The sequence below is a fragment of the Trichoderma aggressivum genome (assembly GCF_033847375.1).
Source record: "Trichoderma aggressivum f. europaeum strain CBS 100526 chromosome Unknown scaffold_018, whole genome shotgun sequence".
NCBI classification, from domain to species: domain Eukaryota; kingdom Fungi; phylum Ascomycota; class Sordariomycetes; order Hypocreales; family Hypocreaceae; genus Trichoderma; species Trichoderma aggressivum.
The window spans coordinates 501,916-520,775 of record NW_026946384.1 but is presented as its reverse complement, the minus strand read 5'-3'; the positions used below and the strand labels follow the sequence as shown (position 1 = coordinate 520,775).

Genomic DNA, 18,860 nt, shown 5'->3' with positions numbered 1-18,860 from the left:
TTTCTCTTCATACCATTCGAAGCATACCACACTCAAGAGATTTATATTTCCAGAACAAGAAGCAAAAGAACAATGGCACCCACCCACGCAGAGACACCACGCAAGCAAGACGACAAGAGCAAGCTGGAAGATGAAGTTCGATTGCGCCAGTTCACCGAAGAAGTTCTGGATTCACGACAGGAAGAGCTTGAAGTACAGGAAAAGGAGAATACAGCACTATCAAAGCAGTTGGAAACGCTACAGCAGGAGTTGAAAGAGGCGCAGGCCCAGCTCGCGCAAGCTCGAAGCCAATCTAGTAAAAAAGACAAGGCTGCCGAAGAACCGAAGCGCCAGACCAGTCGCCCGTCTTCGCTGAGGAAAGACATCACGGAGGCTGAAGCTCGGGAAGCCTATGGAAGTCTATGCGAAAACATTCAGCGCTGGGTTGAGCATCGCATTCGGCCTGTGATAGACGATCTAGCCAGTGGTCACTTCCGCTGCCAGCCAAGCCCAGCTCAATCAACAAGATTTGTATCGTTAATGAGAGAGCCCGCGACAAGCTGCCTTACTGTCTGGCATTCCGATGAATATCATTTCAGAGCACTCATAATGCAATACCTGTGGCTGGTCTTCTTTGCCAAATCTTTCTACTGCCCTTTGGATGATGGTGACGGCGAAACTACTGCTGCGTGGATTGATGAATTAGAGAATGCAATATCTAAGCTTCCTCGAGGTACGTGCTATTCTATGAAGCATTTCTATTCAGTACGGCAGCTAATAAAATCTGAAAAATAGATATCTCGCATTGCAGAGAGTGGAGGGCTGAGACGCTCACGGCATTGACTAGCCAGACCTCTTTCAAGTCCAGAAGAGCACAATATCTCAACCTTATTACCGAAGACCTTGCCTCTCTCATATCAGTTGTTGTGCCATACCTAACCGCAGCAGAACTGCAAAGCTCTCTTCGGACAAACATAGTTGATCCGGCAGTGGATCTTGCCCACCGACTTCAGCTTTCACCAAACATCTTCACTTTCAGGTGGCCTGCGCGAACCGCAAGAACAAAGTTGGACACTTATGAGTGTATCAATCTTGCCAACGACGGTGCGATTCTCAGCTCAAGTGATGCCGGCAAACCGTCCGAAGCTCTAAAGAACGCTTCTTATCTGTTCGATGTTGCCCCTGGTCTATTTGTTGAGACGGTTGGAGGAGCGAAGAAATCAGCAGCAAAAATTATTTGCAGACCCACGGTATTGGTTTACGGAGGAGAAAAAGATGGCGATATTCCACAAAAGGCTATGACCCTAACTAGACTCTTATGGGATTATGCGAACGGATCGAAAGGACGATCTCACGGTCCATCGCGAAATGGATCACCCAAAAGTAAGACCCTGATCTTGAGGCGGCATCGCTCAAAGCTCTGATTTATGACCCTAGGGTCTTCCAGATTGCGCCTTGACGGCGGATGGAGCTAATTCAAGTGGGAAAAAAAATAAAAAAAAATAAAAAGGGACCCAAAAAAAAAAGGGATATCTTTATGATAATCCTGGAATCGTATAGAAGCGTCAGCAGGACTGGCCGAAACAGCAATGACAGACGAATAATAGATTTCACAGCAATTAGACACTTACATGGCAATGGACCTCAAGCTGCAACACTTTCTTCACCGTACCCGGGTTTCACAGCCTCTAGGGTCCCTTCTAACATTTCTCATGAAAATGCCGGCCACCAGCCCCAGCTCGAAAGATGTACCTCCTGTACAGCCACGATGGGAATGTCACGGGGTTGATTCGACTGTGGTCGCAGGGGCAGGGGTGGCACCTTTGACTTGGCCGCCTGGTCTTTTTTCTGGTCGTTTTCGTTCTTAGGGGGTTGCCAGGATTGAGATCGCCGCTCGAAATGCTGCTTCGATCGGCTCACCGATCGCTCTTTGCGCGCCGGAGAGCGGCCATCAGACCGCGCGGGTGAGTTCGCGCTTCTACCCCGGGCGACTGCTAGCACTCTGAGCTTGGGGGTCCCGGATGTCGGGCCCGAGGAAAGCCTTTCTGTGGTCTCCGGGATAAAGGGGCGGATGCAGTTCCGGATGTAGTCCTCGTCGACGCCTAGGGCCCTGGCATCTGCAATACCCAGATTGATCCGATTGACATATTCCTCCTTGGGACTACTGTCAATGGTGCAGTTTGGATTGACATATATGAGAACGTCGTCTTGCCAGTGCGACAACGAGCTCTCTCGCCGCCCCTGGGCTACAAGCCTGGCCTGTCTGCCCACCGCCGCCGGCCCGCCCTTTTCCACAATCCAAGCGACGGGACGGCGATACAAGGTACTCTGTGCTCGATAGAGCAAAACTGTCATGTATCGCTTGTTGTATGCATTTTTCGCAACGCCCTCATTTATATCCAGTTTGGCCTCGTCGGTGTCATCAATCTCGTACACAAGTCCATCGACCCAATGTCCCTCTGCTTGGGTGACGTTGGCGTATCCACGCTCGTTGATCTGCCATCGGTAGTTACAAAGGCGAGCTGTGCCGATGAACTTGCTATTGGGGCAACGACGGTTCATCTGCTTGATATGCAAGTTACTCCCATAAGCAAAGTATAACTTGGTTGGCCGGCGGTCTAGAGACAACGCTGACGCTGCTTTCTGGGCCGGCATTCTCGACTGCTTCCTCCCCACTGATTGGCTGCGGATGGCCTCCATGGTCGAATTAGGAAATGGGCGGGGTGGCCCAAACGACGAGAGCTGTTGTGCTTCTGAGACCCAAGGTCTGCAGTATGGGTTGGCTTGAATGCGGAGAAGGCTTGAACTGTCTGCTCACATTTTACGCACAATACCGCGGTCTTACATATTGCTAACTGTTGCCAGTGATGTTTACTGCGAGGCGGAAGTACGTCATGGCACGAGGATTCGTTGATTCCACGGCAGCCAGCCAGGATGCTCCGTTGAAGTGTGGCCGCCTCTTATTGTGGATCTCTGATGCCGTGCCACAGGTTGGGCAGCAAAGGACAGAATGACGATGGCCCTGCAGGGCATGGGATTACAGGCACCAATTGGACTTCACCACGTCTTGAACTGGAGAGACCAGGAGCCCCCCCAATCGTGGCAATGAGCTCACCAACTCGGGCGCTTCTTTTCTGTTTTGCAATTTGTTTGGAAAGACCGCCACGGACATGCCCGGCTTCGGAGCATACAGCGCGATCCCTAGCTGATACGTTCCACACCACCTCATCAACCGAGGGCCACCGTATTATAGGGGACCGCTGTTCGCCTGTGGATTCCGCGCGAAGGGCAGTATAGGCACAGGCAGTGTTCACAAAAGGAGTCCAAGGAGGTAGGGGTAACGATGGTGTTTGACAACGCAACGGTGGCTGGGCGGCTGGAGTTTTGCTGGCCATGCCGCCCCATGGCTTTGATCCCTGCCGTTCTTGCACGAGTACGTGTAATGCCGTGTACAAAAGCACAGGCTCGAAGAGCGCTGCGTTGCTATGCGTCGCACAAAACAAGAAGCTGCGAAAGCATCGACGTTGTCATGTGAGCATCTGCATCCCATCAGAATCAATCGACCAATTATCCGCACAAGCGTGGTAAATTGTGTCTAGAACCACGGGAAGAGCCAAGACGTGGCCGGCGAGTTAGAAAGCATGGACTTGGAATCAGATATCAACGGCCTCAATTAGGCCCGTCTGGCAACCAAGTTTTCCCCTCGCTTTATCTTCCCAACCAAACCTCTCGCAAATTAGCCCTGTACGTACTTGTTTGGTGGACCTGTGGTTGTTTTGCTCAGGCTGTAAGTGCAGCTTCAGCCTCATCTTTTTCCGGGTTTTGGGTTCGAATCCGCCTTGACGACTCATCAGCCTGACCAAGATGCCCCATGGCATGAGGCACTACAATTTCGGTGTAGAGATTGAGGCTGTGACCAGGCCATATGGAAATTGTGACAGCTTCACCAACGTGGATTGGTATCGACAACTGGCGCAAAAGCTGCGCAACAGGGGCATACAAGCGGTCCACGACGATTGCTCCAAGTACAGCAAACACCCCGAGTATTATGGAGGGAAATGGTTCGTCACACGCGACGGGTCGCTGAAGCGGCCACGACCATATGGTTGGTAATTCCGGCTTTCACCCATCTATCTTGCTGCAAGATGGGATATTCATGTACATGTGCTTCATGTATCTTATCATGCACGCACATGAGAAATATGCGCTGACGCAGATGCAAACCGGCAAAAGTGTGCATGGAGGTTGTATCCCCAAAGCTTGATACCATGCGGGGTGTGAGCCCTATCATATCCGACTTTTGGGAGGCCATGCGCGTACACTTCAAGCCTCAGGAAGACGTCTCGTGTGGTGGGCATGTTCATGTCACGCCCGTCAACCTCAAAAACAAGTTCTCGCTCAGGACTCTCAAGAAGATTGCCTTTGCAACTGTCGTTTATGAAGACTACGTTGCAGAAATCTTGCCCACCACCCGTCGCGACAATCACTACTGCCGTCTCAACAGCCAGAGCCTCGATTCCGGGCTGAACAAGACGCTGGGCTGGGGGAAGAGCGTCGGCACGCTGCGCAAGGTGGCTGCTGAGATTCGATCCCAGAGCACAAAGGCGGATTTATGCCACTACATGCAAGGCAACCGATATGTTCTTTGGAATTTCCAGAACATCTATCCGCACCGCAGGAGGCGGCGGTGTACCGGGACGATAGAATTTCGAGGCGGCAACCAATTTCTCAACACCAAGGGGACACTGGCGTGGGTAGCCTTTGTGCTAGGGTTCATCACCTTGGCGAAAGAAGAGGTAAGCTTTTTCACCCCCTTTTGGCTATTTCTTATTTTCGCACCGACCGGGCGGATACAATTAATGATGGAAATATCACGGTGGTGAAAGGGGAGAGGGGGCCAAAAAAAAGACCCCCTCCCCAATCCAATCTGGAAAAAGTCATCTCGCTTATTGATACCCTTCGACACAGGATCTTCTCAACAATTTCTGTTCCTACGTCTCGCCTACGGATCCCAGCTGGCCGCGGCGCGTCAAGGACTGGTGGAAGCGCATCCGAGAAGCGGCCAAGCAGTCACGGATGAGCAGGCATTTACCTGCCACATACGCAGAAATGCAGACAAAATAACACGGCGTTTTATAAATGATTTTTTTTGAGGGTTAGTTTCGACCGCTTTGCTACATTTCGACGAAGGATATTGGGGCCGGCTTTGCTTAAATATGGATGGTTAGTATCTCGCTGTAAGTTTATCTCAGAGCTTGCACGGTTAGCTTGACGAGGACTGGTTATGCGATCATGATGTAACGAGTAACGACGATATATTTTATTATGAGGAGTTTGGTTGGGCTTATTTATCTTTTTTAATCGATGGATCACTTGAGAATGGTTGGCGTTTTCAGAGAAAACACCAGGAAAAATGTTACAGACTACAGACATTGTCACTCCACCACAGCAGAAATAAGCAAACGAAGAGAGGTAGGATGACTTTTCTTTCTTTCTTATTTCTCGCTACAATGCCATCGATCCAACAGATGGAAATGTCTCGCCAAAAAAAAAAATGAACAAATATACACAAGATTCATGACCACCGTAAAACGCCCTTCGTTTATCCCATTTATGATGATTCCTCTTTGCTAGCGTCTTCTTCGAACAAGACAAGAACGGTTCCGGCTTTGCAGATATCCTAAGGTGGAGATGATCTGTTAGCTAAAAAGGGAGGCACGTGGAATGATGTAGAGATGCTGCATGGTATGGACTTACTCCTTCTTTGTGAGCGAGCTTCTTGATGACACCGTCCTGCGGCGATCGAATGACTGTTTCCATCTTCATGGATTCGATGCTATACAGATTTTTGTTAGTGACATTGTGAAAGGAGAATGATGGACAAACATTCAAACTTACACAACAAGCGGTTCGCCCTTCTTCACAGTCTGTCCCTCCGTGACCTCATTCTTCAAGATCTTGCACGGCATGGGTGCTGCCACAGAGGCAGTCATCTCCTTCAGTCCCAATGCCTTCTCGTACCACGACGGCGGCAGCAGGGCCAGGTCCGTCTTGAGTCCGTGCTGGAAGATGGCCAGCTTGGTCTCGGTGCCATTCTCCTGGGGAACGACGGTGGACTCGATCCTCTCGGCGGGGAGCCGGGACTTGAGCTTAATCACCTCGCCCTCAATGGTAGGCTCGCTGATGATGCTGCTAAAGAGCTGGGGCTCCTCGCCCTTGCGGGAGATGGTCACGCTGTAGAGGTTGTGGCCGGTCTGCGAGACGGCGGCCTCGACGACCTCGCCCTCCTTGTCGCTGTAGCCGTCGAGGACCTTGAAGGCGAGCTTGCGTTCGCTGGTCGAGTTTGTGTTGCCGAAGCCGAGTGACTGGCCGTGCGGGCTGGAGCCGATGCTCTGCAGCTGGTTGCTCAGGACGCCAAGCGCAGCCTGGGCAAAGACCTCGTTGTTGATGCGTCTGGGCTTGAAGAGCTCCTCTCTCCACTTGTCGATGAAGCCGGTCTCGACGTCGCCGGCAATGAAGGCCTCGGACTCGCACATTCTCTTGAGGAACTCGACGTTGGTGCTTAGGCCGACGATTTCAAAGTTGCGTAGGGCGGAGGCGAGCTTGGCAATGGTAGTCTCGCGGTCGTCGCCTCGGACGATGAGCTTGGCAATCATGCCGTCGTACGCCTCCGAGACGACGCTGCCGGAGCCGAAGCCCCAGTCGAGACGGATATCGGGATCGTTCTTGGCAGCGTCCAGCAGGACGGCGTGGACGAGCTTGCCGGAATCGGGCATGAAGCCCTTCTCGGGGTTCTCAGCGTAGATACGGGCCTCAATGGCGGCGCCTCGCTGGTTTATCTGCTCTTCGACCTCGGCCTGGGTCAGAGGCAGCTTCTCGCCGGCGGCGATGCGGAACTGCCACTCGACAAGGTCCAGGCCGGTGACCATCTCGGTGACGGGATGCTCGACCTGCAACCGCGTGTTCATCTCCATAAAGTAGAACTTGCCGCTGTCCTTGTCGAGGATGAATTCAACTGTTCCGGCACCAACGTAGCCCACGGCCTCGGCGGCCTTCCTTGCCTTGTCCCAAAGATCTTGTCTGGTGACCTCGTCGAGATCAGGGGCGGGCGATTCTTCGAGAACCTTTTGGTGTCGTCGCTGGACGCTGCAGTCTCGCTCACCAAGGGCGACGGTGTTGCCGTGCTTGTCGGCGAAGACCTGGACCTCGACGTGTCGCGGGCGGACAATGTATTTCTCGACGAGCATGACCTCTCCGCCGTCGCCAAAGGAAGCTTTGGCCTCGGCTCTGGCACTCTTTAACTGGGTGAGGAACTCATCCTCCTTCATGACGATTCGCATGCCCTTGCCACCGCCGCCTCGCACGCTCTTGAGGAGGACGGGGAAGGTGATTTCTTTGGCATATGCGAGCAATTCAGCCTCGCCCTGTTCGGAGCCGTGGTATCCAGGAACGCAAGGCACGTTGGCCGCATTCATAATCTCCTTGCTCCGCGCCTTGTTGCCCATATCGGCCATTGCGGTGGCAGGCGGGCCAACAAAGACGATGCCCTCCTCCTCGCACCGCTCAACGAACTTGTAGTTCTCAGATAAGAAGCCATAGCCCGGGTGCAGCGCCTGGATGCCATGCTTCTTGGCCAGGGCGATGATCTTCTCGCCGTCCAGGTAGCCGTTTGCCGGGCCCAGGCCAAAGGACTGGAAGCCGGACGAGGCGTGCCACGAGTTGGCGTCGACGTCTGTGTACACGGTGGTGGCCTTGATGCCCATGCGCTCCGCGGTCTTGTTGATTCGGATTGCGATCTCGCCTCTGTTGGCGATGAGCACGGAGCTCAGCGCCGCGGGCTTGGGGGCTGAAGACGTGAAGAGGAATCGAGGCACTGGCCTCAGCGAGAGGCGATTGGCGCGGAGAGAACGCATGGCGGGACGGACGAGGCTGCAGCTGGCGGGAGATGGACTGGCAGGAGGAGATGGCAGGAAGTCGAAGAAATGAAATTCGGGAGACGCTGAAGAGGAGGAATTAATCAACGAACGGCCGCCTTGTCGAGGCTCAACCGGGTAGTTGATGGATAGAGCCGAGCGCCGCATGCCGCAAGTAGCCGCGGCTGCTCAATTGCTTGCCAGCAGACGGTCCGAGCAGCTTCCCCGCGACGTCATGCCCGTTTTGGCCCGTTTTGGACGGCTGGGGGGTTAGGTAATCCAGGATACTTGTTCTTTGCGGAGATGCTCCATACGGGGTCAGGTATCTTTTCCAGATCTTCCCATGAAGCACCGTTTGTCTTTCTTCCCCCACTCCCGGGATTTCTCTTAGCTTTCAAGGGCATCGGCTGATCGGGCCTACAGAAGGCTTTCCCAGAACGTCACACGAGAGGGAAAACGGCTGTATCTCTCGGCTCAATTTCACGACATACAGCATCGCCGCCATGGACAAGATCCCGCTCAACTACGAGGCGTCCGAGGGCGATACACACAAGCGCCAGACGAGCACGCTGCCTATCGAGGTGGTGCAATGTCTGGAAAATGCTCGATTCGTATGTTGTGTTTGACGCTGGTGGACGTCACGCAACGCCAGGGGATTCAGCGCTGACCGGATTGCGAATAGCTTCACCTGGCGACATGTACGGATAACGTGCCCAACGTGTCCCTCATGAACTACACCTACCTCCCCTCCTCGCCCTACTCGGCTTCTCCCGTCATCATCATGACCACCAATCCCGCCTCTCGCAAGACGACCAACATCGTCACGAACCCAAACGTCTCTCTCCTGGTCCACGACTGTAAGGGGAATTCCCTGCTATCAAAACCTCCATCCCAGTAAACTGACCATCTATTGTCCCCCCAGGGGTCTCTCACCGTCCTCCAACCCAAGGCCGCCGTCTCTCCGGCGGATCCCCCGGGCCCGAAACCCGATCCAGCCTCGCCGCCCTGCTCCTCAACCTCAACACATCCGCCATGTCCAGCATCAGCGCGACGATAGGCGGCGCCGCGCGGATAGCCCCCATTGGCTCCGCCGAGGAAAAGTTCTACGTCGAGCAGCACCTCGAGAACAACACCTTTGAAGAGGGCGTGCCCCTGTTCCAGCCGGCGACAAATTCCGAGGGTGGCGAGGGGGACCGCGCCGGAGGGCATTTCGTGGCCGGCGAGGAGGTGCGCGTCATTGTGGTCGATATTCAGAATGTGAGAATCAGTGATTGGAAGGGAACCGTGAGGGACTGGGAGCTGGTTTCGGATGCTCCAGTGCTCAATGGCGGTGCTTGATGAGGCACCTTGCTGTAGCAATAGTATTTGGCATAGGGCTGTCATTATATCATTCATGTTTATGAGGCGTAGTTTGGGATATTGGGAACGGAGATGACGGGAATAGTCAAGAGTTTTTAAAAAAAAATAAAAGGGAGAAAAGGAGAAAGTTGATGAATTCGGTGGCGTGGCACGCTGGCTCACATTTACCTCATTTCTTCAGTCGCTTTGCTCCGTTCTCAACAAGTAGAGTGTCACAAACAAAGCGATCATGTTTCGTATACAACAGATAGTTGCCACGGCACAGAATGTCGCTCAATGTAAAATTTAAATCACATTATCAAATACAATTCCTTCGCATAGCAATGCACAAAAGACATCATTCCAAAGCTAATCATCTGCCAGTTTTGCTCCCGTCAAAGCCGCCATCGGCCGAAAAAGCAACATAATCCACGATGTCCAGCCCTACTCATACAATTTGGTGTTTGCACATCCCTTGTTGTAATCCATGCCGTATCTATATGCTAGATTAAAATATCGCTTCCAACACAGCAATCCATCCCGTTAACGCCGAGCGATGTATGTATTCCATCAAAAGCAAAGAAATAGAAAGAAAAAAACCAGACTCGTTTATCATAAGAATCCACTGATGTGAAAGTGATATTAATACACCTTGGCCCACTCGATCACCTCGAGAGCAATCATGACCAGGAAAAGAGTAGAAGGAAGAATCCTAGCATCTTTGTTAGTAAACAGTACAGTAGCGATCAATATCTTGAAAGGCTTACCAAATGACATAGCTCTGAAACAGGATTCTACCCATAGTCTGCTCATACACATTGTTGATTTGGCAAATTTGCGCAAGCTGAAGCGCGCTAGGCGCACCAGTGAGCAGGAAGCACACGATGATGAAGATGGGGTCATCAAGAATGCTGATAGGCAAGTACTTTGCGGTGAGGGCCAAGATGGGCGCCATAATGAGTGTTGGCAAAACCATTCTGCTCAATAGCGAGGCGATCAGGAGCTTGGTTCCAATCTTTTCCTCCTCGGGGTCGACGGGGGTCTCGTGAGCCGCAGTGTTGCGAGCCAGGTTGGCGCCGAGAACAACCAAGATCAAAGGCACGGCGACGCCTCCACTAGACTGAACCGCGTTGGTGACACTGTTCTTGACAAATGAACCCTCCTCGAAAAACAATTGCTGAAGTCGCGGGACAGACGCAACGATGACAGCAATGAGCATAGCCCACAGAGGGGGATTCATGAACTCCCAAGCGAAGTTGACCGACTTGGCGACTGACGTAGAGATGAAGGAGAGGACGGTCTGTACAGGCTGAGGGAGCCGCTGATACTGGCGAGCCATGGCACCAACTGAACGATCACTGAGAGAAGTCAATCGTCTCTTGATGTGGCCAACAGCTCCTTGCTCGACTTCAGTTTCATCCTGAAGACGGATCCGGGGAAATGAAAGAATGTCATCTTCCAGGCCATTATTAGCAAGTCCATGTCCATTCGCAGCATAGTTGCCCTTTTTGAAATTCAGCAAGTCGGCATCGTCGACTGTGGAGCCGGCCAGAGAAGCCCGAGAGGTGTTTGCAAGAGGCGTGCGTCCAGCAGGTATGTAATCTTCAGAATCATTGCTCTCGCGGTCATCTTCAGTGTCACCATCCAGGCCACCAATGAGAATCTCGGGCTCCTGTTCGCTTGGTTCTTCGTCACTGTATCTGTACTGGCCCTCCTCCACTAATTCGTCCTGATATTCTGGGTACTTGTCTTTGGTAGCTAGCAGAACGTGATATCCCCAGCTCCATCTGACAAGTTGACCAAGCTGCTGGAAGATTAGGAGATACAAGATGCCGCGCGCGCCGACTTCGTCATCATTGTCGCCGGGTATCCTGTCCCAGTGGAGCCCTTTGATCGTCTGCGACAGGGAGAGCACAAGGGAGATTGGCAGCGAATTAGAGTTGCCGAAGACGCCCATGGCTGTGACAAAGTTGGAGGCTCGCTTGTTGAATCGGAATCCTTTGGCAACGAGAATCGAGACTATCCATGATACGAGCGTTTGTACGATGAAGATGGCGGGAATGATGGCGAGATCGGACAGCTTTTCAGCGTTGAGTTGGGAAGCTAATTTGGTGAAGACTAAGAGAATGACGGTTAGGTTGCGATCCAACAGTAGAGCGCAAAGTGGGAGAGAGTAGCATACTAAGGCAAGGCGTAAAGAGCATGACATTCAAATTGGCCAGGAATTTTTGTTTATCGGCATCGAAATGACCGAGGCGCGCGACGATGTATCCCGGCAAGCTCACGCAGACCACCTCCAGGACGGCTTCGAAGACGAGCAAGCAGAGATGCGACAGGGAGGGATGCGATGGCGCCGTGTCCTGAAAGACCTTGAGCGGCATTTCGTACGCATTCTGAGCCATCACAGCCAACCGAAACGATGTCGGCGGCGTGAGGGCCACGGCGGAATCCATCAAGTCTAGGCGCGATTCGGGAAGCGATTTCAGTCAGTCGTATGTCGGCGAGTGTCGTCGGTTGCTTTGCTCGTTGAAGATGGGAACTCGAAATCGGGATGCTGGACCAGAAGCTGGCAGAGCAGGGGTGAAAGGGGACAATTTAAAAGAAGATGAAACAAAGAGAGTCTGTGAGATTGGCTGTTGAAAGAAAACTTCTGACCGGGAAGTGCCGGTTGGCCTGCTTCACCACAAGTTCAAAGCGTCGTCAGCTAGGGACAAGTGCCGGACGGGTGAAGCCAATGGGATGCCCAGCCAGCGTCCAAGGGTGCCTGATCAGGTACAGTTAGTCGCTGGTCCAGGTCATTCAGCAGCATGTCAAAGGGGCCGTGGATTGCGCGGAGGTGCGAGGATGCAGGTTAAATGGGCTGCAGTGAATGCGAATGGGGGCATTGCGGGAGCCCGTCTGAGCGTCTGACTGGGAAAGAAAAAAGAGGCCAAGAAGATACAGGTCTCACAGGCATCAAAGCAACGGAGCAGAAAGTAACTAACCTCGACTCGTATGACGCTGCTCTGGGGACACGACTCAAGAGATAAGAGAGGCGAATGGTCGCGCAACACGCAAGAGTGACATGAGATAGATGAGGCGCGGAAGAGCTGGGCAAACAAGCTTCTGGGCTAGCGGTCTGTTGGTGCCCTCTTTGGGCCCTTGTCGGGGCTTGTAGGGCCCTCTAGCCAGCCTCTAGCCAGCCTCTAGCAGCTCTCTTGGTGTCATTGACTCTTCTTGGCGGTCCCATCGGGCGTGCCACCGGCGGGCTGATGTCACTCTGAATGGGTGTTTGCGCTGCCAGGTACTTGGCGCGGGATGCTTCCGCCGGCCAATGGAAGTCCGCATTGAGCCCATGAGCCCTCCAAAAGAAGCCCTGCCAGGGGGTGACGGGGCGTAGGGCTATCAAAGCAGAAGCGGATGGAAGGGTGCGAAACAAGCTGAGGAACTGGAGAGCCTGCAGAGGCTGGAGTCACGTGCCCTCGTGCCTTTGTTCTGTGCTTCGTCAGCCAGCAAGCCACGGCGCCAACAAGGGCTTTGTCTGCTGTGGCTGTGAAGTATGTACTCCGTACTGTACCTAGTACAAATTACATGCAGAGCCCGTGATGCAGAGACATGGAGACGTAATTGCACTCAATCGTGCAATCAGGCTGGTGAGACTTGGGACGAGATAAGGGGTCTTGGGAGCCTTATCTGTGCGAAGCCAGCCCCCCTTGGCAAGAATGCCAACGCAAAGCACACGCAAGACGTGTTTGCCTTCGGACTTGAAGGTGATCTGCTATGCTGTGCGGATAGTAACTGTAATTGTAATTGTAATTGTCCCCCGGATGTGATGGATGCTTCAATCCGGCATCTGTCTGCCTGTCAGCCGTGCTGTGAATGCTGCATTTCAGACGACCGCTAGCAGCAACTGAGATTGTCTCATTTCGTCAACCAAGAGGCAGCCAGTCAACGATTGCCAGCAGCCAGCACCCGCACGTCCCGACTCCATCACTTTCAAGCATCGCTCTTTCAAGCAAGGCGTCCACGGCATCTGGTACCTCTGTGTGTTACTGAGATGAGTACGGTGCAGTGGCATGTACGGAGTATAATCCTACTCATCATTGTGCTTTACCAAGACACTCACAGCTGCCATCATCGTGAAACCGGATAATTGACGTGCTATGCATTCCGTCGTCGTCACCATGATATGGCTTGTGTCCATGGCTGTTTCAATCCGTCGCCTCATCCACCAGATCGCCATCATGCTGAAAGAGGACGTCATGATAAATCTGATGGAGGGGGAAATTATACTGCAGACGTTGCACGCAGCACAGCAGTTTGAAACGAATGGAGCGCCGATCGCTTCTCCGCTAGGCTCCCGGCTTAGAGCTATGATGCATCCTCGAACAATCAGACCATATTGAAGGCCGAGTTGTACAGTTGACATTTATGCTCAGACCAAGCACCTAGAATTACCGTCGACGCTGTCTTCACTGGTACCTGGCGCCCAAATTGCCCCCGTGCCAAAGTCAAGCTTAGCTGCAGAAGCGCATTTACGCCATCGCAGAACGAGATTGCAATTGACTCAGAAAGGGACGGGAAGAAGCAATAGATGAGAGGCGGCAGATGCAAGGGCGGCCAAGATACCGCTCGCCATTGGATGCCGACGTCAGCTTTTCAGGCAGCTACTGCTTCGCTATGCAGAGCCTGCCGCAGCCTCATCTTAGCAGCCCAATGGCGAGGCTCGAGATGCCCATATTCATTCGGCGTCACTGAGAAAACGATCCTGGGGTAACCCGGCCTTTGCATTGCACCCACAGTAGCTCCGTCTTTTTTTGGTGGCTCTGGGAAGCAAATGGAAGATAAAAATCGCCCCCCTCTAGGCGAACTGGCCCGTCATTGTTCAGAGCCGTGATAGGCCACCATCGTTCGCTTGATAGCCCAAGGCACGGCTCGGGGACCAGAGGCGGTTTCATCATGAGATCTGTCTGATATGGATCATCGGGCGCGGTAGGTACCATCCCATCTGGCGATACCTAGACGGCCTGTGGTGATAGGCGCCGCGGCCTCGTAGATGGTGAGCTGCAAATACGAAACACATGGGCTGCTCAAAGTACCTTTGGTGTGGAGTCGGACAGCCACTTCAGCGCGGTAAGGTACAGAGAATTCCACCCAAGAGGCCTCAAGGTCACCTATCAAACGTCGCCCAAGGCGCAGGTCATGTTAATTAAGCACGCCGCGATGAGAGTAGATTTTCCCGCTGCTGGTCTGGGCTTTGACGAGATGCACAATAGCGTGTGTTTGAGCGTTTCTGGTTAATAAGCGTTTGATTGTCGTTGTGGGAGACGGTGATGCTAGAGTGTACATGTAGTCTGGTCTATATAACGCCAACAGCAGTCATCCACATCACATTGGATCTTGCCTATCTCCTTTCCTCCCCTTCATTTCCACGATTCCTTCTCTTCTGTCCTTGACTCTCCATTGATCCCAGGCTATTCACTGGCACTCCTGTATTTGCTTTGCTTTGCTTTGCCTTGCTTCGCTTGGCCTTGCCTTGGCCTGACCGGCCGCTAAACCCAACGTTGGACCCCTTGTCTGCTGTTTTACCGTACTCACATTCCCTACCTATTGTCCAGCCCAAAGCTGACGGGCAAACTCACTGCCTCGAATACAACACGTCACACAGCTTCAATTCACAGCCAGCATCGCTTCTCAGACGGCCATTCGCCATTTCTCAATCCCCTGTCGGCAACATTCAAGGCATCCATAGGTCATTAACCACTCCAGCAACTTTTACCCGGTGACATGACACTGATGCCCACTTTCAGGTCACGATAGTCCAAAAGTCGCCACAGCCGCCCAATCCCGGCGCTCCAATTGAAGGCGCATGCAGCGTGCCCTGCTTGTACATGACGTGCCGGCACCGAGACGCCTCCTGACGATATCTTGCAGCTACTCGGCGCTATTCTGCCCATTTGACGCACGTCGCAGCTAGCTGTGCCTTTGCATCGTCATCGTCATCGTTACTGCTATTGCAGCACCACCTCCAAAACTCCGCACCAAAAAGCAAACCCGTCAATCCTTGGACAACCCCGCACAGAAACTTGGGAAGCTCTGCCTTCTGCCATTGCTGCTAATTCCGTACTCCTCACGGCGCCCATTGCAGCTTAGCACTTTGGACAAGGTGGTACCGAGGCCTGATCAAGTATACTACACCAGGCGCGTTCAGGTTTCTTCAACCGACCAAAAATAGCCAGAGGTACCGTCGACGGTCCAGGGAATTGGCCAGCGGGCGTTCCTGATTGCTGGCCAGGGAGGTGAGATTTGATTCCTGCTTCTAGCCTGATGCGCTGTACCTGTGCGAGGAGTTGAATGGCACCCTGACACCGCCGCAGCTTCAAGTTTCTCATCCAATACAATATACCTGCCTTTTACCTGTGTACCAAGTGCCCAGGCGGGTTCTGAGCTCGGGCCGCTGTTCTTGTATGTACCTTGTGCTTTCGACCCTTTAAATCATTGAAAAGTGCCATCGTCCGCAAGACGGTGTGTCCCACGACTGCTCTTTTCGTTGGAGAAGCAAAAAGAAAAAAGAAGAAGAAAAGAAAAATTTGCTTTGCTCTTCGCAACTACCGCGCCGACGGGAGCACGGAGTACAAAGCCTCATTTCACTTGGCGGACTGGGGCTGGTTGTCGATAGCTCCGGGCGCAGAAACAAGGCAAGCGCCGTTTCATCCACAGTCGTCCAGAAGCTGGAATCCGCATTGCTGCCATCGCATCCCGACGAAAATCCAAACCCGCAGTAAGCTAACCGTCCTTCTGCAGCCTTCGCCGTCTTCTTTGCCCGGCTGCCCTTTCAGATTCTTCTCCCCCCTTCCTTCTTCGCCCTCTCGTCATTCTCTCTTCGCTCTCGTCGCATCGCCCCCACGAGCCAAGAATAGAAAAGAAGAAAAAAAACTTGTGTCAGAAAGGCACAGAGCGGTATAAACCGAGCGACAGCCGAGGCCAGCGAGCATCTGGGAAAAGCATCAGCCTTTTTCTCTCTAGCCCAGCCGCTGTTTCAAAAGTCTAGACTGGCCTAGCCCTCGACGAGCCGTAGCCCACAGGACCAAACCGTCCGCCGTCCGCCTCCCGCATATCGGCCGTTGAAGCCATTGTCAGCGACAAAGCATCGTGTTGCCTCCGAAACCCCACCTTGGTCGAGCTTCAAAACCTCCACCTCGGGCCACCCGCTTCGTCCACGCCCACCGCAAAAACCTCGTCGTCCTCGTCACTCTTGCCAGGGTCGCTGGCGGCCCTTGCCCTTTGCGACGCCATCACCTTCGATCGAGCATAGCGACCTTGGTATATGGTTACTACTTTGGAATACTGGGAGATTCTTCGCTCCACCATCCCTCCGTCTCTATCCCCATCACTCCCGCTCTGAGCAATAGCCGCGCAGCTACATCTCTTCAACTGTCACAATGAGCGGTTCCGGCTCTGTCCCGGCCACGCCGGACAGCGTGTCTGATGGTACTCGTGAGCTCTCGCTACAAGCATCTCCATACTCAGAAGACTCATCGGTGGCTGGCACGCCCAACGGTGATGAGCTTGGCGACTCTCCTAAGCGGCTTCCATCCTTGAACACCTTTTCCGACCCTCGAAATATGAACCCCAACTCGACCACATTGGGAATCCTAGGCAAGGCGAGGCATCCTCCCCAAGCAACCTCGTCTTTTATAGGGGGCGCCGGAGCCATGGAAAACAGCGTCATGGCCAAGGCGCGAGCCCTTCACCAGCAGCGACTGCAAAAGGGCATGGCAGCGGCGGGCAGCTCGCCTGTCTCACCGATGTCCTCGTCCGGAGGCCCCGTGGCGCCCGGCTTCCCTAACCTCCGCATGCCCCCGACCATGCAGCGTCCCGGTGCCGTGCCGCACCCCAGATCGGCACCTGTCCTACCAAAGCCCTCCCTTAGCGAGAGGAGAGCTAATATGGGTATGGGAATGAAGCTCTCTGATATGGGCGGCAGTGGCAGTCCCATGCCTACGGGTGGGCTGCGCCGGGCCGGTGCTCCCTCTTTCTCGGCAGGAATCCCTGGAAACGGCCCGGCTAGCGTTCCCAACGGCAAACCCTCGCTGGGATCCAAACTAGACGACTTCAAGAAGTACATTGATACGGAGAAGGGCTGGATCACTTTTGACGGTGCCGCTACGATTACTCGGACCGGAGTCAACTTCTCTAATGGCCAGACCTTCAGCATATCCCTTGACGAGGTGGAAATAATAGACGAGCTCGGAAAGGGCAACTATGGAACGGTATACAAGGTCAGACATGCGAAGCCGAGTGCGCCGCGATTCGGGCACGGTCTGTCGGGAGCCAAGCTGGCACCGCATCCGCACCGCAGCCAGTCGGACTCGGCGGTCACAGACGCTGCAAGCGTATTGGACGGTCGGACCGGTAAAGTGATGGCGATGAAGGAAATTCGACTCGAGCTCGATGATGCCAAGTTCACCACTATTCTGAAAGAGTTGGTCATATTGCACGAGTGTGTGTCTCCATTCATCATTGACTTTTACGGAGCCTTTTTTCAAGAGGGCGCAGTTTACATGTGCATCGAGTACATGGATGGCGGTTCCATTGACAAGATCTACGCCGGAGGCATACCTGAAAACGTCCTGCGCAAGATCACCTACTCAGCCATCATGGGCCTCAAGTCACTAAAAGACGAGCATAACATTATCCATCGTGACGTAAAGCCAACGAACATCTTGGCCAACACACGAGGCCAGATCAAGATTTGCGATTTCGGTGTCAGCGGCAACCTCGTGGCCAGTATAGCCAAAACAAACATTGGATGCCAGAGTTACATGGCCCCTGAGCGGATATCCGGAGGTGCCATGGCACAACCAGGCGGTACCGACGGTACCTACAGCGTCCAGAGCGATGTTTGGAGCTTGGGCCTGACAATCATCGAATGCGCCATGGGCCAGTACCCATACCCACCCGAAGCCTCGTCCACCATTTTCAGCCAACTGAATGTAAGTTTGCTACCGATTGATGTGACGGGAATCCTTGCTGACTAGATAATTACAGGCAATCGTCGAAGGCGAACCCCCAGCCATGCCAGAGGAGGGCTACACGGATATGGCAAAGGACTTTGTCAAGAGCTGTCTACACAAGGTCCCCAAGATGCGACCGACGTACGCTCTGCTGCTCAAGCATCCTTGGATCCAGTCTTTGACTAAGCCGGAAACGATTACTGAAGTCGCCGAAGATGGTGAGGCCGCAGATAAGGTAGCAGAGGCAGTGGGACACATCGATCTAAGCTCGGGCACCGAAGATGCCGAGGTTGCCGAATGGGTCAAGTCTGTGCTGAAGAAGAACGCGGAAGGGCACAACGGCGACGGTCCTAGCAAGCCAGCGCTTCATGCCGCACCCCTGGACAGTATCAGCCCGTTGGGAAGCCCTGTTCTCAACCAAGGCCTATGAGTTATCGACACACGAATAATTTTGAGTCATGAAAAAAAAAGAAGACGATGAGAGATGGAGTAGAAATCTGTTTTGCCTTGATCGCACCGCCAGGCCAACTATTTAGCCGCATTGTGGACTGGCCTACCAAAAAAGCAAGGAGTCGGCGCTATGACATTTGCCAACAGGAGCTGGTATCTGAGTTGGTTGAAGTTATCAACACGA

The 18,860-nt window shown here is 53.4% G+C and overlaps 7 protein-coding genes across 7 annotated transcripts; 4 read left to right on the top strand and 3 right to left on the bottom strand.

The window, feature by feature from the left end:
* Positions 1-72: 72 nt before the first annotated feature.
* Triagg1_5349 (uncharacterized protein) lies at positions 73-1,438 on the top strand (the record flags this gene model as incomplete). The annotated part of the gene is made up of 4 exons (XM_062899854.1): positions 73-712; positions 775-1,229; positions 1,292-1,362; positions 1,417-1,438. 4 exons carry the CDS (start codon positions 73-75, stop codon positions 1,436-1,438), a joined length of 1,188 nt encoding a protein of 395 aa, XP_062755823.1.
* A 251-nt stretch (positions 1,439-1,689) lies between these two features.
* Positions 1,690-2,679, bottom strand: Triagg1_5348 (uncharacterized protein; the record flags this gene model as incomplete). Its single annotated transcript, XM_062899852.1, has 1 exon — positions 1,690-2,679. The coding sequence occupies one exon, from the start codon at positions 2,677-2,679 to the stop codon at positions 1,690-1,692; it is 990 nt and encodes a 329-aa protein (XP_062755822.1).
* A 1,164-nt stretch (positions 2,680-3,843) lies between these two features.
* Positions 3,844-5,103, top strand: Triagg1_5347 (uncharacterized protein; the record flags this gene model as incomplete). Its single annotated transcript, XM_062899851.1, has 3 exons — positions 3,844-4,084; positions 4,213-4,775; positions 4,948-5,103. The coding sequence occupies 3 exons, from the start codon at positions 3,844-3,846 to the stop codon at positions 5,101-5,103; spliced, it is 960 nt and encodes a 319-aa protein (XP_062755821.1).
* Positions 5,104-5,590: 487 nt separating this feature from the next.
* On the bottom strand, positions 5,591-8,060 carry Triagg1_5346 (uncharacterized protein; the record flags this gene model as incomplete). Its single annotated transcript, XM_062899850.1, has 3 exons — positions 5,591-5,659; positions 5,737-5,815; positions 5,878-8,060. The coding sequence occupies 3 exons, from the start codon at positions 8,058-8,060 to the stop codon at positions 5,591-5,593; spliced, it is 2,331 nt and encodes a 776-aa protein (XP_062755820.1).
* A 335-nt stretch (positions 8,061-8,395) lies between these two features.
* Positions 8,396-9,230, top strand: Triagg1_5345 (uncharacterized protein; the record flags this gene model as incomplete). Its single annotated transcript, XM_062899849.1, has 3 exons — positions 8,396-8,503; positions 8,575-8,749; positions 8,815-9,230. The coding sequence occupies 3 exons, from the start codon at positions 8,396-8,398 to the stop codon at positions 9,228-9,230; spliced, it is 699 nt and encodes a 232-aa protein (XP_062755819.1).
* Positions 9,231-9,872: 642 nt separating this feature from the next.
* Positions 9,873-11,683, bottom strand: Triagg1_5344 (uncharacterized protein; the record flags this gene model as incomplete). The annotated part of the gene is made up of 3 exons (XM_062899848.1): positions 9,873-9,942; positions 9,998-11,348; positions 11,413-11,683. The coding sequence occupies 3 exons, from the start codon at positions 11,681-11,683 to the stop codon at positions 9,873-9,875; spliced, it is 1,692 nt and encodes a 563-aa protein (XP_062755818.1).
* Positions 11,684-16,651: 4,968 nt separating this feature from the next.
* Positions 16,652-18,656, top strand: Triagg1_5343 (uncharacterized protein; the record flags this gene model as incomplete). The annotated part of the gene is made up of 2 exons (XM_062899847.1): positions 16,652-18,205; positions 18,261-18,656. The coding sequence occupies 2 exons, from the start codon at positions 16,652-16,654 to the stop codon at positions 18,654-18,656; spliced, it is 1,950 nt and encodes a 649-aa protein (XP_062755817.1).
* Between the last annotated feature and the right edge of the window lie 204 nt (positions 18,657-18,860).